The sequence below is a fragment of the Tursiops truncatus genome, chromosome 12 (assembly GCF_011762595.2).
Source record: "Tursiops truncatus isolate mTurTru1 chromosome 12, mTurTru1.mat.Y, whole genome shotgun sequence".
Taxonomy (NCBI): Eukaryota; Metazoa; Chordata; class Mammalia; order Artiodactyla; family Delphinidae; genus Tursiops; species Tursiops truncatus.
In genome coordinates this window covers 81,975,426-81,993,005 of record NC_047045.1, presented here as the reverse complement: position 1 = coordinate 81,993,005, position 17,580 = coordinate 81,975,426, and the positions used below count along the sequence as shown (strand labels likewise).

At 47.6% G+C, this 17,580-nt stretch overlaps 1 protein-coding gene and 1 pseudogene across 2 annotated transcripts in view; one reads left to right on the top strand and one right to left on the bottom strand.

Moving 5' to 3' along the window:
- The window catches only part of SLC22A3 (solute carrier family 22 member 3), an 88,760-nt gene extending 72,905 nt beyond the window's left edge, over nucleotides 1–15,855 (bottom strand). Inside the window, exon 1 of one of the 2 annotated variants that reach the window (XM_073789806.1) lies at nucleotides 15,132–15,855. In XM_073789806.1, coding sequence (XP_073645907.1) covers nucleotides 15,132–15,566 — 435 coding nt within the window. In that variant the 5' untranslated portion in view covers nucleotides 15,567–15,855. The remainder of the gene's footprint in view (nucleotides 1–15,131) is intronic. The other variant, XM_019951445.3, reaches the window with a different exon arrangement.
- On the top strand, nucleotides 953–5,116 carry LOC101337849 (cytochrome c oxidase subunit NDUFA4 pseudogene; annotated as a pseudogene).
- Nucleotides 15,856–17,580: the final 1,725 nt, after the last annotated feature.

Sequence of the window (17,580 nt, the reverse complement as noted above, 5' to 3'; positions counted from 1 at the left end):
AGAACATAGGCGTGAGCCACATCGGTGGTTTTCTAACCACAGCATCTTTAGAGAAACTTTTGCTTTCCAGATTTACTGAAGGATTTCTTGTGCTTGTGAATAAAACATGCAATGGAGGCAGCTTCACGTTAGAATGATGTTTTAGTTCTTTTCACAATCTCTCAATCAAACTGGGGCTGGAGAGGAGGCAGTGGGCAGAACTGTCAGTCTGCCTCTGAGCAACTGTGGACCGTAACCCCGCCCAGATCCATAGGGGCCCGAGGGGGGTGAAGAAATGGAAGCTCGGGACTTCCTGCCAAAGCTTGTAGCTGTGAGAATCTATTCTGGGTCTTTTCTTAGTCTTTATTACTGGGCTGCAGATGTACCAGCTCTAGGGAGGTGATCCCTGCCATGTCCCTTGGGGCTGGAATCTCAGTGTTCTGCCCAACAAAAGCTTCTAGGGGTTTGCCCCTAATTCCCAGACCCAAGCTGCCTCTCTGAGTGGACTTCCACAATATCTGTGACCAACAACGGCAATATCACCAGTCACGTAGCACTTAGGTTGGGCAGACAACTGGATATGCACTTTGCATGCGTTACGTACATAAGCTTCCCATCAGCTCCACCCAGCAGCGATTATTCCCCTGCGGTAAGAACCTGAGCTCGGAACAGTCTCAAACTAAGAAATCTGCCCGTGTTCACACAACTAGTAATCCTGTGTTCTTAGCCACTCACTCGCCTTACAGATAGGCACAATGAACGAGTTATCTACAAGTTGATCATTTCTTCACGGTACTTTGCAACAATCAAGGTCATTATCTAATTATCTATATAGTGGATAAAGACATAGGTAGTTTTATGTTGTTCTGTAATGCACTTGGTTTGATTTAAAATTCTTCTGGAAGTGCCCTATAGACATACACACTGGATAGGGGAGCGCAGCCATCTGACAGGGATGCTGGCTGGCGGACAAATGGAGGCCTTAGGTAAAGGTGTTATTACCATTATTACCAAGTAGCTGAGACACAGAAAGAGCAAGATTCTCTGTGGGAAAGGTTCTTGGAACAATTTCCTTTACACTACAGAAACTCTGAAATTTATCTCTTTATTTGATTTTTTTGAAGTCGATGCCAAATTAATATTAATTACTTTCCATTTAATTTTCTCCTCTGCCCTGGATACTTAAGGCTGTCAATTGTCCACGTGACTTCCCTATGAGGGTTTGCTTTGAAACCCTCATCTGAGGGCAATGAAAGGGCACTCATCTCAATAAATGTCTCCAAAGCATTGCTCTTAAAGAATTATCCATATTAAAAGCCCACACTGTCTTCTCCACGGTCCTTGGATTCCCATAAATGTGCTACCATCAATCTTCAGAATAAGAGGTTCTGGTGCCTAGGCCCCTCTGTTTATGTCTGACAGGCATCAGCTTACAGCATCCCTCCCTGGGGGCAAGAGACACACATGTCGTCTTTCATCTTGTGCTGTCGGCGGCCGCACGACGCTTCCAGCTGGCAGAAGCCCGTGAAATCAGAGCCACCCTGTGCGTCCGAGGGGCATAAGCCACCTCTGGGAAAGGCATCTGAGACGTGACGCTATCGAGCAGACAGGATGATGAGAGGGTGTTTGCTGTTCTCCAGGGGGACGCCTTCATCACACACCTGGGAGTGGGTTCACCCGCTTCACATGAGCGCCGTCCAGACAACGGATGCTCTGTCATCTCTCAGAAGGGGCGCAGTACCCCCAGCCCCCTGAGGAGGTGGGCTCCAGAGACTTCACAACACCAACGGCAAAAGTTTTCAAAGCCCTCAGAAGTCACCAATACCAAACTGTCTCACAGGTCCCCCTGTCCTAAGAATCAAGACAATGTTCTTTCCTCTGGGCAGCAGGGCCTGCGGCGGCCCTAGCTCCGTCCGACTAGGATGGCCTCACTTGGGTCTCTCACACTGGACACCGCTGTGCTGAAGGCATTTCATAGAAAATCACCATTTTACCAAAGCTGCCCCCGTGTTATACAGGCAGTAATAAAATTAACTTTTCACTGCATAAAAAATAAAACTGCGTTCCAGGCAATGATATACAAATTCGTCTGACAAGTGAAACTCTCATGTCTGCATTATGAAGCCAAGAAAAATTAAACAATTATATTCCAACAACTGCTAAAATAGCTGACATCCACCCAAGAGGAAAATGTCTCCCATCATTTGGGGGAGGAGAGCAAGACAGATGGTTTGCGGTTTCCTGCACAGGAACCAGAATCACCGGTCAGGAGGCACGTGTCTCACTTCTCACCTTATTTGAAGCCTCCAAATTTCCTCCCTGAACTATTTTCTAAGAAACAAGAAAACACAGTCTCCCACACTTATTTGTAGATTTTATGACCAATCAATACAACACAAGTTAACAAGAAAACCCATAAAAGAAAGGTTATATACTCCCTAAACAGACACAGTCTTGTCAGAATTACTTTCAAATACTTAAATGTCTTGACACTTAAGTTAAATGTTAAGTTTAATGTTAAATTGTTAATAATCAGATAACTGAGGCCAGAGCGGGTGAGTGTGGACAGGCTTGTGAGGCTCCGGTTTGTATTTCCTCATGAGTGTCTCAACTTTCTGGTCCCAGTGGTGGCCATTAAAATGCAAATCCAGAGCCTCACCTGTCACTCGCTCATCTCTCCTGCTCTGGCCTATAACCCTCCAACAGGGAGGTCCCCTGTCTCAGAAGACTGGGTTTCACAGCAGAATAATCACCTTCGTTTCTGAAGTCCAAGCTTGTCCCCATCCTGCCTCCCTCGGGTGGTTTCCACTGTGTAGGTGGCCCAGGGCGTGTCCCCTCCTCAGATTCCCCATGAAACTCTAGGGTGTACAGCAGATGCTACAGAGGGCGGGGACGGGCACCTGCTCTAGAATGTGGCCACACCCGTGCCATCACCCTCTCCTCTGTCCACACGGTTCACAGCACGCCCGCCAGGAAGTAAGGTGTCCTGGGGAAGAATCCATCCTGATTTCCGGAACTGAACACCTCCAGCTTTTAAGTTAGCTTCATCCCAAGCCACTTTCCCACTGTTGTATGGATATGGTAACCCCAAGTTCAGGGTCAGGAATTAAATACCTGAAAATGAACTTGGCTGCAGAATGATAGAGGTAGAGGAACCTTGGAAATCCATTGACAGTTGACTACTCCACTCAAATAAGGAAACAGTGGTCCAGGGATGTTCCCTGTCACTCCCAGTCACTCATAGCGACCTGTGCCAGGGTTCCCACATCTCGGATCAGCACCCTTTCCACTACAACGTCTGCTTCACTGATTAATCGGAGACTAGGATCCAAGCTTTCGGAAGATATTCAACGGTAATCACCACACTCATTTTCTGACTTTCATTTTTAATTTCCCTGAACACAGCTTTTAAAGTTAAATTCTAAATCAGTCACACACTTCGAGGGACGTGCTTGGCTGGGCCCGTACTAGCCATACAAGTTAAACGCAAGATTTTCTTCTTTTTAATCACATTTATTTATTCACCTTCGTATGAGCCCCTACACTGCATCCCCCGTGGTTTTCCGCTAGTGTTACACAAGCACCAGCCCCGAAGTTACTTTGCTTTGTTACAAGCACAGAGAAGTTAGAGCACAGCAATCCTTAAACAGCCGCGTTGCTGATCTCTCACCCACATAAAAAGGCATTAACTGTCATTGGCCATGCTTGCGTCATTGCCATTCTAGAAAGCTACACCAAGAACCTTAAGGAACTTTGCTATTTCCTCACAGAATAGAAATAAACTTCCTTTCTTGGTTATAGTTTAAGAAAAAAAATGAGGAAAAATTGGAGAGGTTTTAGTTTGTTTTGAAATGTAGGCAGTGTCTCCCCACCCCGCCCCCAATGGCCTTGGAGGGCTCAGTACTGCACCCTTGAACTGCTGCCAGCCAGGCGCCCATGTGCCCCTCGCTGACCTGTGCCCTGCACCTGTGCCCTGCTGCTCCCGGAGCCCAGCTCGGCTGATGACACAGACGCGGCCAAAAGTGCCAGGACAGCTGAGAAAGGCCTTTTCTGCACAATGGACGTCAGCACATAAAAATAATGGCCCCAAAGAGCCAGCCGTCCGGCTCCTTCCCTTTCACGTTCCAGGTCGCATCCCCCAATTAGGATCTGAGGACGACAGAGTCCCCATGTAGACAGGGGTCGGGCGGTGGCGGCTGTCCCCCTGCTCCAGAGGCCTAGAGCCACTTTCTGCAGGGCCGTGGCCGTGGCCCCCCCCCCCCCCCCGGTGATCTGTCAGAGCCCGTTGGTGTGAAGGGGAGGAAGAAAAGCCCTTGCTGGCTAAGTTATGAAGAAGCAACACTGTACAAGGTTATCAATAAAACAGACACCTAAGAATAAAACCTGTGAAATTTCTGTAACACCTCCATACTGAAAACTACAAAACACTGTGAGAGAGACTGAATTACGCCTAAGAAAATGCCGCAACACATCACGTTCAAATTACATCAAATACACCATGTTCAAAAAATCAGAATTGTTAAAATGGCCATTTTCTCTAAATTAATATACAGAATTAATGCAAAACTAAAGCAGCACTGTTGAGGGGGAAAGAGCTTGTTAGAGTCTCCGAAGGTCAATTTCAGGGTTGGCTGAGCCAGTTATAAAAGGGGTCAAATATTTCACTCAATCCCTTTCCCATTCACTCATTAATTTAATCACGGGATTTATTAAATGCCATGTGATTTCATCACAAAGATATACTGAACCGTCTCTGCCCCCAAGAAAGCTGCAGTCTAGGTCCTGGGTGACCCTGGATGTCCACTCCTCCGCGGCGCGGAGGCATTTAGTCTCGGGCCTTGCAGGTTTGTTTTTCTCTCCATTTGGACTCAAGGCCTCTGTCGCAACCACGCTCTGCCTGATCATCGGTCAGGCCAAGAAGCATTCTAGTTTGATCCCCCTCTTTGTATTTATTGGAGCAGGAGGTACTGGCGCAGCGCTGTACACCTGCGCCTGGCATTTGTTCAATCCAGGTGTCAGCCGGGACAGAAAGAATAACCCAGAACCCTGGAACCCACTGGGTCCCAATGATCAGTACAAGTTCTACTCAGTGAATGTAGATTACAGCAAATGGAAGAAAGAAGGTCCAGACTTCTAAATATCATGTTTCACTATAAAGCTGCTTAGAATGAAGGTCTTCCGGAAGGCATCTGCACAATTTTCCACTTAACCAAGAAAAATTTCCCCTCTAAATGCACGAAATCATGTTGGTGTATTTGTGTTGGGGTTTACACTGAAAAAAAAAAAAAAAAGAAAGAAAGCTGCAGTCTGATGAGGAAGGTAATAGGCTCAGCACACAGAGAGGGTGGCTGGGGGCTTCCCTGGTGGCGCAGTGGTTGGGAGCCCGCCTGCCGATGCAGGGGACACGGGTTCGTGCCCCGGTCTGGGAAGATCCCACATGCCGCGGAGTGGCTGGGCCCCGTGAGCCATGGCCGCTGAGCCTGCGCGTCCGGAGCCTGTGCTCTGCAACGGGAGAGGCCACAACAGTGAGAGGCCCGCGTACCACAAAAAAAAAAAAAAGAAAGGGTGGCTGGGCAGACGAAGGAAAGCAGACCCCCAGAGTCGGGACAGGGAAGGTATTTCTGGAATAGGTAACTCTTAGCTGCATCTTTAGGGGAAAAAAAATGGAACATCCTCAAGAAGAAAGAGGAAAGGTATTTGGAGAAGAGGAAACAGCACGCTCACTGCCCAGGGAGGACAGCCAGGCATGCCCTGGAAGGGCTGCAGCAGGGGTGCCTGCAGAGGACAGGGACCCGTAGGGGCCTCAGGCAAGGTCATGGTGACCTTGTGCGCAGACCAAGGGGAGGACTATCTCGATGGAACCAGCTTCCCTACCATTTCATCAGGTGCCTGTAGCCTCCAGGAAACACACCAAAATGTGTATTTGTCAGGGTAGGCTCACAGTAAGAGCTGTAACAAACCCCCCCAAATCTCAGCGGTTTAACACAAGAAAGTTTATTTTTCATTAATTTCACGTTCCCATGCAGAGGAGGTGGAGGGGAGGAAGATGGGGGTGCCCTCCCTGCAGGCTTCAAGCCCCGATCTTCCAGCTAAGGGCTTTGCTGTCTTTGGGGTCTTCAGGACTCTCTGCCCGCAGATGAGGGAAGGAAGCAAGCAGGGGGATTGCGAGGAGAAACGTTATTCTGGCTCCAGGTGTGTTGCTTCTCCCAACATCACTGACCAGAACACATCACAGGACCGCCCCCCACCAGCTGCAAGGGACATTGGGAAACACAACCTAGCTGTGTGTCCCAGAGGAAAAGTACAGGTGCACGTGTCTTTCTGAATTATGGTTTTCTCTGGGTATATGCCCAGTAGTGGGATTGCTGGATCATATGGTAATTCTATTTTTAGTTTTTTAAGGAACCTCCATACTGTTCTCCAGAGTGGCTATATCAATTTACATTCCCACCAACAGGGCAAGAAAGTTCCCTTTTCTCCACACCCTCTCCAGCATTTGTTGTTTGTAGATTTTCTGATGATGCCCCTTCTGACTGGTGTGAGGTGTACCTCATTGTAGTTGTGATTTGCATTTCTCTAATGATTAGTGATGTTGAGCAGCTTTTCATGTGCCTCTTGGCCATCTGGATGTCTTCTTTGGAGAAATGTCTGTTTAGATCTTCTGCCCATTTTTGGATTGGGTTTTTTTTTAATATTGAGCTGCATGAACTGTTTATATATTTTGGAGATTAATCCTTTGTCTGTTGATTCGTTTGCAAATATTTTCTCCCATTCTGAGGGCTGTCTTCTCATCTTAAAGAAAAATGTGGGACTCCTGTCTTGGGTAAAGGGACGAGGCTTCCATCCCAAGGTCTGCAGGGTGTGTTTGGGGGAGGTGGTACTTGCTTCACCCACACATGGGCTGTTCCACTTGTGATGATCTTGTCACACTCCTCAGGTGTAGTCTAGGGACCGCCTGCAGGGGCTTTACACGCTTGTGAACAACAAAGATTCCTGAACCCCACCCTGATCTTTTGATTCCATGTCTGTGTGGGTGGGTCAAAGGAATACACATCAACCACTGCTCCAGAGGGCAGTCAATAAATGGCTACAAATAAATGATGTTGAAGATGAGAGAATGTGGGAATAGAACATCCTTTTCCTCATATATTCCTCTTGGACTCCTCCTTCTCCTCTGGGGCTGAGGTCAAGGTCAGTGCACACTCTGCTTTGATTCACCCCCAGTCAATCATAAGAAGGCATCCCTTCACCACACCTGTTACCACTCTCAGTACATTACTGTCTCGGGGCAAGTCTCTCTGCCAGAACTCATCAGACAATTTTATCTACCTTTGTATTACCAGCCTAGCCCAGTGCCTAGCATATAACAAATGCTAAAGAAATTTTAATTGATCTGTAGCTGATAATCTAATAAATCAGTTGCCAGAAAGAAGCAGGTGATGCTTTTTCATAGTCTCGTTCCTTTTGGCTCTGGGGTTCATACACACATCACTGCATGGATCTGCCTGGTCATCCTGCTGCCAACACCAAGTAGCAGACACCTAGTGGGGTGACTGCTCACTCATTAAGGTCTTGCTTTCACTCCATTAAAAAAAATCTGTTAAACTATTAATACACTTTTGTCATCAGCAGAAAGGACTAGTTATTTTAAGGGACTCCTGTTGAAAAAATGAGATTTAGCATAAAACATAATTTTTGTTGAATTGTTGGTGTTTCAGAAAGTAAGGGGAAATCATACACCTCTAATAAAAACAAACAACAATGACAGATTCAGCAGTTGTAGATGCACCAGGAAGTCTGGAAGGAAGAAAATGATTCCAGATCGTGGGTGTCCAAGCTCAGAGAGAAGCAAGTGCAAATCCTCTCTGCAGGCAGCCAGGTTTCCCACAGAGACACTCAACCAGCTGGGAACTCACAACCAACATGTAACAAACAAGTGCCAAACACATAACAAACAACAAATAAGAGATTCAAAACACCAAGGGCTTCAGGCAGTGTAATTACCAGATATAAAATATAGAGTAATCATACGTAAAACCCTTAAAGAAACTGAAAAATGGAAACACAAGAATGAGCAAAAAATAAGAGACTACCAATAAATGACCAGAGATATCTGAAAGATAACAAATATAACTTTGATAAATGAAAAAGGTAATTGCTGAAATTAAAACTTCAATGAATGGATTAAACAGCAGACTTGATACTGCTGAATAGAAACATTGTGATCTGGAAGACAGGTCTGAGAAAATATCTTAACTATCATATAGATATTGAAATGAGAAATACGAGAGAGAGGTTAAGACTCATGAAGGACAGAAAAAGAAGGTCCAACTTATGTCCAAGTAGAATCTCAGAAGGAAAGAATAGAGAGCAGAAAATGAAAAGATAATGGCTGAGAAGTTTCCAGAACCTACCAAAGAACCAAAATTCACAGTGGAAAGGAAACGCAACTGGTTCATTCAACAGCTGTTTATTGAGTGCCTACTATATGTCAGACACCCTATAGAGGCAATGCAAACCAAGCTGGATAAATAAAAGAAATACCCACGAAAAAAAAAAAAGAAGAAATACCCATCTAGACACAACCCAAGAGAAAAAGACAGTTAAACTGACGACAGATTTTTCAAAAGTAAAATGAGAGCTACAAGGCAGAACTAACATCTTCAAAGGGTTAAGGAAAAATAATTGGCAACATAGAACTATTTACCTAGCACAACTATCTTTCAAGAATAATAGCGGGGACGTCCCTGGCAGTCCAGTGGTTAAGACTTCACCTTCCAATGAAGGGGAGGCAGGTTCAATCCCTGGTCAGGGAGCTAGGATCCCACATACCTCGCGGCCAAAAAACCAAAACATAGAACAGAAGCACTATTGTAACAAATTCAATAAAGACTTAAAAAATGGTCCACATCAAAAGAAAATCTTAAAGAATAATGGTGAAATAAAGACATTTCCATATAAACAAAAACTGAGAACATTTACCACCTAGAGATACACACTAAAGAAAAAATGTTAAAGATCTATATGAAAGGAAGGGGGGAAAGAAAAGGGGGGAAAAGAAAGGGGGGGAATAATGAGTAGATAAAGTGTAAGTATAAACCCAAGCATACAGGATTTACACAAAACCCATAAATTAACAGTAAAGGAACAGACCTAGAATATGGGCTATTAATGCCTCTAATACAGGAGAAGTGACTGAATGAAAGTGTTTAAGATCTTAAATTGTTTAGGAGGAGGTTGGAGTATTAAATTTAGGTTTTTTTAAGTAACCTTAGCAAAATTTCAGGAGTAACCACTAAAAGAATTGAAATAAAGAATCTAAATTCCACAACAAGGACCTACGATATAGCACAGGGAACTATATTCAATGTTTTGTAATAAACTATAATGGAAAAGAATCTGAAAAATATATATATATAATGAATCACTTTGCTGTACACCTGAAACTAGCACAACATTGTAAATCGACTATACTTCCAAAAAAAAAAAAAGGTAGAAAAGCTGGGGGAAAAAATCTAAATTCCAAACAAATAAAGGAAGGAGTAAATAGAATAAGAGAAACAAATTTAAAATCATTTTTTAAAGGAAGGGAAAAAACATAAAAAGAGCAAGACAAAGAAAAAAGTGGTATAATAAGCCCCAATATACCAATTACCACAAGAAATGGTGAATAGGCTAAGCATAGTAGTTAAATGCAAAATCAAGTTATATGCACTTTATAAGAAACCCATCTAAATTATTAGAATATAGGAAGTTTGAAAGTAAAGGATAACAGAACGTATAGCAGGCAAATATTAACCAAAAGAAAGTTGGAGTAGCTAAATAATATTATACAAAGTAGACCTCGGGACAATATACATCATGGATTTTAGACAGAGTACCAACACTATAATAAAAGGTTCAATTCGCTATGTAGATTTTTAAAAATTCTAAATTTGTATGTACATGCATCCAATCTCATGTGTACAACTTTTAAAATCTGCTGGAAATATAGGGAGAAAATGACAAACCCCCCAACATAATGGTAAATTTCAATACTCTCTATGCTTGCTAGACCAAGCAGATGGAAAGTTAATTAAAATATAGAATATTGTAACAACACAACTGACAAGCTTCAAATATTGGACATCTATCTATAAAACCCTACACCCAATAGCTAAAGACTGCACACTCTTCTCAAGCATGTATGGAATGTTTATAAAAATTGACCTCCTAGAAGGCCAAAAAGAAAGTTCCAATAAAATTCAAAGAATCAGTATCAGGGACTTCCCTGGTGGTACAGTGGATAAGAATCCACCTGCCAATGTAGGCGACACGGGTTCGATCCCTGGTCCGGGAAGAGCCCACGTGCTGCGGAGCAACTAAGCCTATGCACAACAACTATTGAGCCTGCGCTCTAGAGCCCACGTGCCACAACTACTGAGCCCGTGTGCTGCAACTACTGAAGCCTGCACACCATAACTACTGAAGCCCGCGCGCATACAGCCTGTGCTCCGCAATGAGAAGCCACTGCAATGAGAGGCCCGCACACCACAATGAAGAGTAGCCCCTGCTCTCCTCAACTACAGAAAGCCTGCGAGCAGCAACAAAGACCCAACACAGCCAAAAATAAAATTAAAAAAAAGAGAGAGACTTAAAAAGTAAATGGTAAAAATAAAAAGGTCAATAGAATACTTAGAAAATAAAGCCAAATATTATAAAAAAAAAAAGAATCAGTATCATCCAGATCACTTTCTCTTACCACTCCAAGGTTAAATTAGAACAATTAAAAGATTAAAAATCAATGTATGTTTAAAAATTTTAAACCAATATCTAAATAAATCATGGGTCAAAGAGGAAATAATGGAGATTAAAAATACCAAGAATGGGGCTTCCCTGGTGGCGCAGTGGTTGAGAGTCCGCCTGCCGATGCAGGGGACACGGGATCGTGCCCTGGTCTGGGAAGATCCCACATGCCGCGGAGCGGCTGGGCCCGTGAGCCATGGCCGCTGAGCCTGCGCGTCCGGAGCCTGTGCTCCGCAATGGCAGAGGCCACAACAGTGAGAGGCCTGCGTACCGCGCAAAAAAAAAAAAAAAAAAAAAAACCAAGAATGGAATAATAACTAAAACCTGCATTTCAAAACTTGCTGGGTATAGTCAAAAAAAGGTACGCAGAAGGAAATCTATAGCTTTAAACATTTATACTAGAAAAGAAGAAAGGCAGGAAAGAATTGAGCTTAAGCGGCTAACTTAAATTGGAAAAAAAGCACACCCATAGTAAATCCAAAAAACCAGAACAAATAATAAACAGGAAGATAAACAAGGTCCTACTGTATAGCACAGGGAACTATATTCAATATCCTGTGATAAACCATAATGGAAAAGAATATGAAAAAGAATGTATATATGTATAACTGAATCACTTTGCTGTACAGCAGAAATTAACACAACACTGTAAATCAACTATACTTCAATAAAATAAACTAATTTTTTTTGAGCTATACTTCAAAAAACTAATGCAAACTAAAAAAAAAAGAGGACAAACTAATGAAATAGAAAATGAACAATACCATAGTTGGTCCTTTGAAGTAATAATAAAACAGATGTTCTCTTAGTGAGGTTGATTCAGCAAAAACCAGGGAAAGCACAAATAATATTAAAAATAAAAATAATATAAAAGTAAGATCTTTCTCAAGTGCTCAGAGCAAATCAGAGACTCAGCCCAGAACAAAACTTGGGCCTGGCTGAACTCCTTTCTCCAGTATTCATGGCGGTGTGTTTCCATGCTTAGCAAATAGTAGGGACCAGATGCTGATGACACAATGTCTGGGGTTGGCCTCCTGTTGTGGGTTGGACATGCAGGAAGCAAAGCAGAGACATGAGAAGCAGTGGGACAGCCCCAGAGATCGAAGCAGCCTCCGCATTCTTCAATGGGTCAGCCACTTCCCTCAAATGGACTTTCATTTTTTGTGTGTGGGAGAAAAATTATCTAGAAAGGGCAATTCGGTCTATTTTTAATGGTGCTCTGAGGCCTGGTTCCTAGTGAGTGAGGAGCTTTTTTATCTCCCCATCCATGGTACGCAAGCAAGCATTTCAAAGTCTTAACATTAATTTCAGAGTCTCACTCCCTGGGCAATGAATTGAAACATCTGGGTGGTAAGGGCTTGGACTTCTCTGCACCACATCATGCTTTCTTCTGCCCAATGTCTGACAACCACATAGGGCTGAGATTCAGACGTTAGAAAAGTCTGTGCTGAGGTCATTAAATGTAGGTGAAAAATCCACTGCATCCCCTTTAGCAGGAGAAACCAGAGGGGGAGCTGGACTGAAAGGGCCCTGACTTCGCATTGACTTCTGACTTAACTCCTTGGCGCTGTTTCTCTTTGTAAGACGAAAAAAGGGTGGATGAGGTTTAAGTGCCCATTCTGCAACACTCACACCGAGAGTACAGACTGCCTCTCATCTGCAGCGGATCGTGTTCCGGACCGTGAAATGAAATAAAATGACACGCTGGCCAGAGGACCAGGATAGTAACTAAGTAAACAGGAAGGTTCAATTAGATTTCTTGCAGGTTCTAAAGTGTGAGTGATCTGGTATCATGCTGTGTGGACCTGTTTCAAGGACTTAGAGCACTGCCTGGAGGAAAGGAGACGGATTCACAATCAAGACCCCCGGATCTGAACCCACCTTGGCTACATAAAAGGTCTGGGACGCTAGTGGGTCCCTTCGCATCTCCTGCCTCAGGTTCCTATTCTAAAAGCCAGGACAATGCTGTCTCCCCAGCAATGGCGCAAGGATTAAATATAACAGCCGTATGTTGCCATTCTGGAATCTGGTCTCCCCTTCCGCGTTCTGAAGTCTCCCAAGTCACCCCCTTTCCGTGACTCATATGTTAGGTCTCAAGTCTCTGAAAACACACTGAGATGGGTCACGCTAACAGCATATGAAAGAACAAACACTAATTGGATCATATGCAAAACCAAAGACAGTAACATATTAGCTGTGCAGAACTCTGCGAGGGAAGTTGTTCTAGATGCTGAGCTTCCTGAACAGATGGAGGGTTTCCTCTCAAGAATCAAAACATTAAAACAACAAACCAGAAGAAGCAAACAATTTAGAACAACAACAAAAAAACCTCTCTCCAATATACTTCCAAAACTTGTCAGAGGCCTTAAGGGAGCATTCGGAACAGCACTTTACTTTTCCTTGAAGATTTTTATCATTGTTCTGAGCACACTGAGAACAGCCATCCAGTGACGACACTGATGGCATTGGTCGGACTGTAAAGGGTTTAATCCAAGCCCTGATACTACAGATGAGAAAGCTAAGCCCAGAAGGGTTAAGCTATCCACCCAAGCCACACAGCTGGATGGAGACCGTGCCAGGACCAGGTCTCCGGAACTCCCACCTTCCACAGTGCCTGTTAGACCTTCATAAGACCCACTGTCCCTCCTTTGAAATAACCCTGGAATGCTTGAAACAACCCTGGAACCCCAGAATGCTTTTAAAGTACCTGTCTGGACACTAACTTAGAGATTTTTATGTCTCCCTCTCTGATGTCTATGGATCATGCTTGCTCATGGAAACCCCACTGGAGTGTGTGTTCATTTGATTCTTCATCTGAGATCTGTACGTCTTCAAAAATCAGGCATCTACTCTCCGAGCAGCGTCTTCTGGTTTGCCTGGAAAGTAGCACTAAGCGGCCACCTAATGGATACAACTCGAAGGAAATACCAGTGATAACACCCTCTCCCACCCAAGCCCACACCTTATCCATTTCAAGAGTGACACCCCTAACAACAAGACCACCACAGTTTATAAAGCAGTCCCGATCATGACCCTCAAATCAGGTAGAAATTAAAGTACCCCAAACACCCATACACATGGCCTTTCTGGGCTGCCATGGGGTTTGATCTCTAAAGCACTTAGCAGAGGACCACACCCAGTGTGCTAACACACAGAACATGCATAACCTCAAAGACCTACAATCCCAGCTTCAGAGAGACTAGGTCACCACCAGACCAAAGAACACCATTAACAGGCAGAAGAGGCACTGCGAACTCAGAAGCCAGTGTTCCCCCCATTATTCAAGTAGGTGCTTAAAAATTCTTTATGACAATAAATGAAAGACAAACATTTTTCTTTCCCAATTTGCCTGAGCACATTCAATCCCTTGTTAGAAATTAAATTGATCCATGCTTGCAGCAAAGTTCAATAAAACTGCTCATCCCTTCCCTGCAAGCTCAGTGGAGGCAGTCCCTAAAGTCAGAACTCACCAAGATGAAGATGCAAACCGCCAGCCCAGCGCAGCGCAGAAACAGTTCTGCCGCCAAAGGTGAGGGCACCTAACCCCCAAGGCACTGAGAGCTCAAACGCAGCCAAAAAACCGTGGGGACTGTCCCCACCCGACCCCTGCAGCTACCCCCCCCAATAAGTGGGGTGTCCACTATGTATGCCTTACAGCCTCTTCTGCTGCGTTCCTGTCACTTATTAGCAGGAAAAAAAAAATTTTTTTTTTAATTCAAAACCTCATCTTTCCCAACTTCTCTCAAATGTTGCTCTTTGCCCCAAAGCAGTTTTGCCAAAATCATGCTCCCGGGAAAGCCTCGACCTTTGTACTTTTGCATTTCAGATAATCATTTGGGCAACTACAGACAGTTGGCGCTGCCTTCAAACGCTGGTTTCTCCTTTCCTTCGCCCCCTGGGGACCACGAGCTGGCGCGGACGTGCTCAGCGTCGCTCGCCCCAGACACTGAGGTTCTCTACCCGCGTTCATCCGTCATTTCCAACTATTGCGCACACACATCTCACAGTCAACGAGCGTCGTACAGGATGCTTCGATCCCTGAGGAGATGTGTGCGAAGCATCTTAGCACTTGGCTTCCAGGGCGGTTTTGGTTTACACCTAAACCGAAGCACCACTCCGTTGCCTCACTAGCAGAGAGAGATAAAGCAAAGGCACCGCCAGGGCAGTTACGACGCAGCACCACGCTTTCAAGCGCGGGATGAACCCGGTCGGTCCCCAGAGGTAACCGACAGCTCCCTGCCTCCGCGGACCTTCCCGGCGGCCGGCTTCACCGACTCCCGGCGTCCGCGAGGGCTCCGCGCGCCGTCCGCTCCCGGCCGGCTTTCGCCGGCGGGGCGGGAGCGCCCGGCGCGGACCCGGGCCCTTACCTCGCTGACGATGGTCGAGTGGGCCTGGGCGTACCGCCAGCCCCCCCGGCACGGCACGAGCGGCGCCGAGCGGTTGGGGAAGGCGGCGAGCGGGTCGGCGCAGCTGAGCGCGCCCGGGGCGGCGGCGCTGGCGTTGGCCGCCTCCAGGAGGTAGCGCTGGCAGCGGCCGTCGCCGCGGCGCTCGGAGGGCGCGGGGCCGAGGTGGGGGGGCGCCGTGCGGTTCCACTCCTCCTCGGGGCTCCAGCCGCAGCGCTCGGCCAGCGCGGCGGCGCTCGGCCCGCGGCACCAGTAGTGGTCGGGCCGGCTGCCCAGGAAGACCACGCCGACGAAGAGGAAGGCGAAGGTGACGCCCGTCAGGCACAGCAGCAGGAACACGCGCCGCTGGAAGCGCCCGAACTCGCCGGCCCGCTGCAGCGCCTCGTCGAAGGAGGGCATGGTGCGCGCCGCCCGCCCGCCCGACTCCCCGAGCGCGTCCTGTCGCCCGCCGCCCGGGCCTCCGAGTGACCCGCGGGCCGACCGGCCGCCTCCTCCGCCCCGCCGCCTCCCCCGCGCACCCGCCTCACGCCCCTGGGCGCCGCGCCAGCGGCCGCCGCTCCTCCGGCCCCGGGGCCCCCGCCCGCCGCACCCGCTTCCGGTCCGGGGCCACCCGCGGAGGCCCGGGCCGCGCTCCCCCGGGGCGCCGCCGCGGGGTCGGGGTGGGCGCGCGGCGGGGCGCGGGCGGCGCGGCCTGGCGGAGCGCCACCGCGCGCCGCGGACCCGGCCCGGGACTGCGAGTGACGCGCATAGCCTCCGGCCTGGCGCGGAGCTCCATTTGGTCCTTGCCAGCAGCCTGTTCTGCGAGCGGTCCCGGATCGGGCTCCAGAGAAGAAAGTTCCAGGGCCACCCAGCGACTTCCAGGCTCCTGGGACTCGGTCTCTAGGTGGTCCGGGGTGCCGCCTAGGGGACCGACGACGCGCGCGCCCCGGGTCCCGCGCCCGTGCCGGGGGAGCCCCCTTCCCCCCACACCCCGCCAGTTATCGTCCCTTGGGTGAGCAGAGCCGCCCGGCGCACCCCTGGGGCCGGGCAGCCGGATCCCAGAGCAGTGGACCGACTGCAGAGCTAGGACCACGGGGGATTAGATTTTGGCGACATCTCAGAGAGCGTCCAACTTTTTCAAAAGAGCAGCTGGGCAACCCACAGGGGTGTGAGGCGTCTTGTTCAGAGTCCTGGAGTTCTAAGTGAGAACGGACCTCAGCCCCTTACAGGTTTCTTTCGCTCTTGGCCCTGAAATCGCCCAGAAAGGGTGTTTGTTGGTTGGTTTCAATCGTTGTTTTTAGCTCCCTTATTCGCTCCCAGAGATCCGCAGAGCTGTGTGCGATCTGGCGTCCTGGCCTCTGCTCCGCGTCCAGGCTGCTGTGTCCATGTCCACACTCGGATGCCCTCCCCGGGCCGGGTTAAAAGCCCCTTCGCGGCTGCAGCCTTCAGCTATGCTGTTCACCTTGCACTCCTAACAGCGCCCTCCCTGCCCTGGCCCAGCCTCCCCCGTCAAGACGTATCTTCTGAGAATTTCTCCAGCTCTTCTGCCCAGAACCCCACCCCAGCCGTCTGAAAAGCGTTCTACCCTTAGCTCACTTTCCTCAGAGAGTAGAGAGGCCGGTAGAGCGCAGGCTGACTTTTCCTCCTTCCAGAGCAAGGACCGGAGCCAGGCTGCCTCCGTTCACCAGCTGTGACCTTGGGCACCTTACCGGGCCAGCCCAGTCTTCTCATCTGTCAAATGAGACTGATACCTTCCTGGGGTCGCTGTGAGGATTGAATGAATTATTACACATAAAGTGCCTGCCGACGCACAGTCTGCCCTTTCACATGTTAGCTCTTATTACTGTCGTTCTTATTTGCTGCTGAGTTAATACTGTGCAGGGATGTCCTAAGGATCCTGGGTACTAGGAAGGATAAAACACCTGGTGGCAGGTGGGCACACATGAGGGGCTCACTGAATGAGAGTTCTCACTGTTCTATCATCCTTGTTCCCAGCTACTGAAGCTCATCTGTCACCTGCTTAGCAGCGACTTCTGTGTGTACAGAAGCTCCAGGGTGTAGTCCATATTATTGACTGCCCCCTGGGACCCCAGACTCAATCTGTCCTCCTCCCACCCAACTCCTCCTCTGCCCTCTCTTTTGGGGTAACCATGGTCCCACCCCAAGACTCAGACTCTCAATATCATCTCAACACCCAGCACTCCTCAGGCCTTTACTCAAAGGTGCCCTCAGCTCACCCCTCCTGGCCATCTCCCCACCACCCCTGCCCCAGTACACACACACACACACACACAGGCAAGCCCCCAGCTCCCTTCCCTGTTTTATCTGTCTGCAAAGTGCTTATCACCCTCTGACATATGCATATTTTTATCCCTTTGTTTACTAAATTTATTATTTTTCTTACTTTTGCCCCCGCCTCCACTAAGAAGGCAGG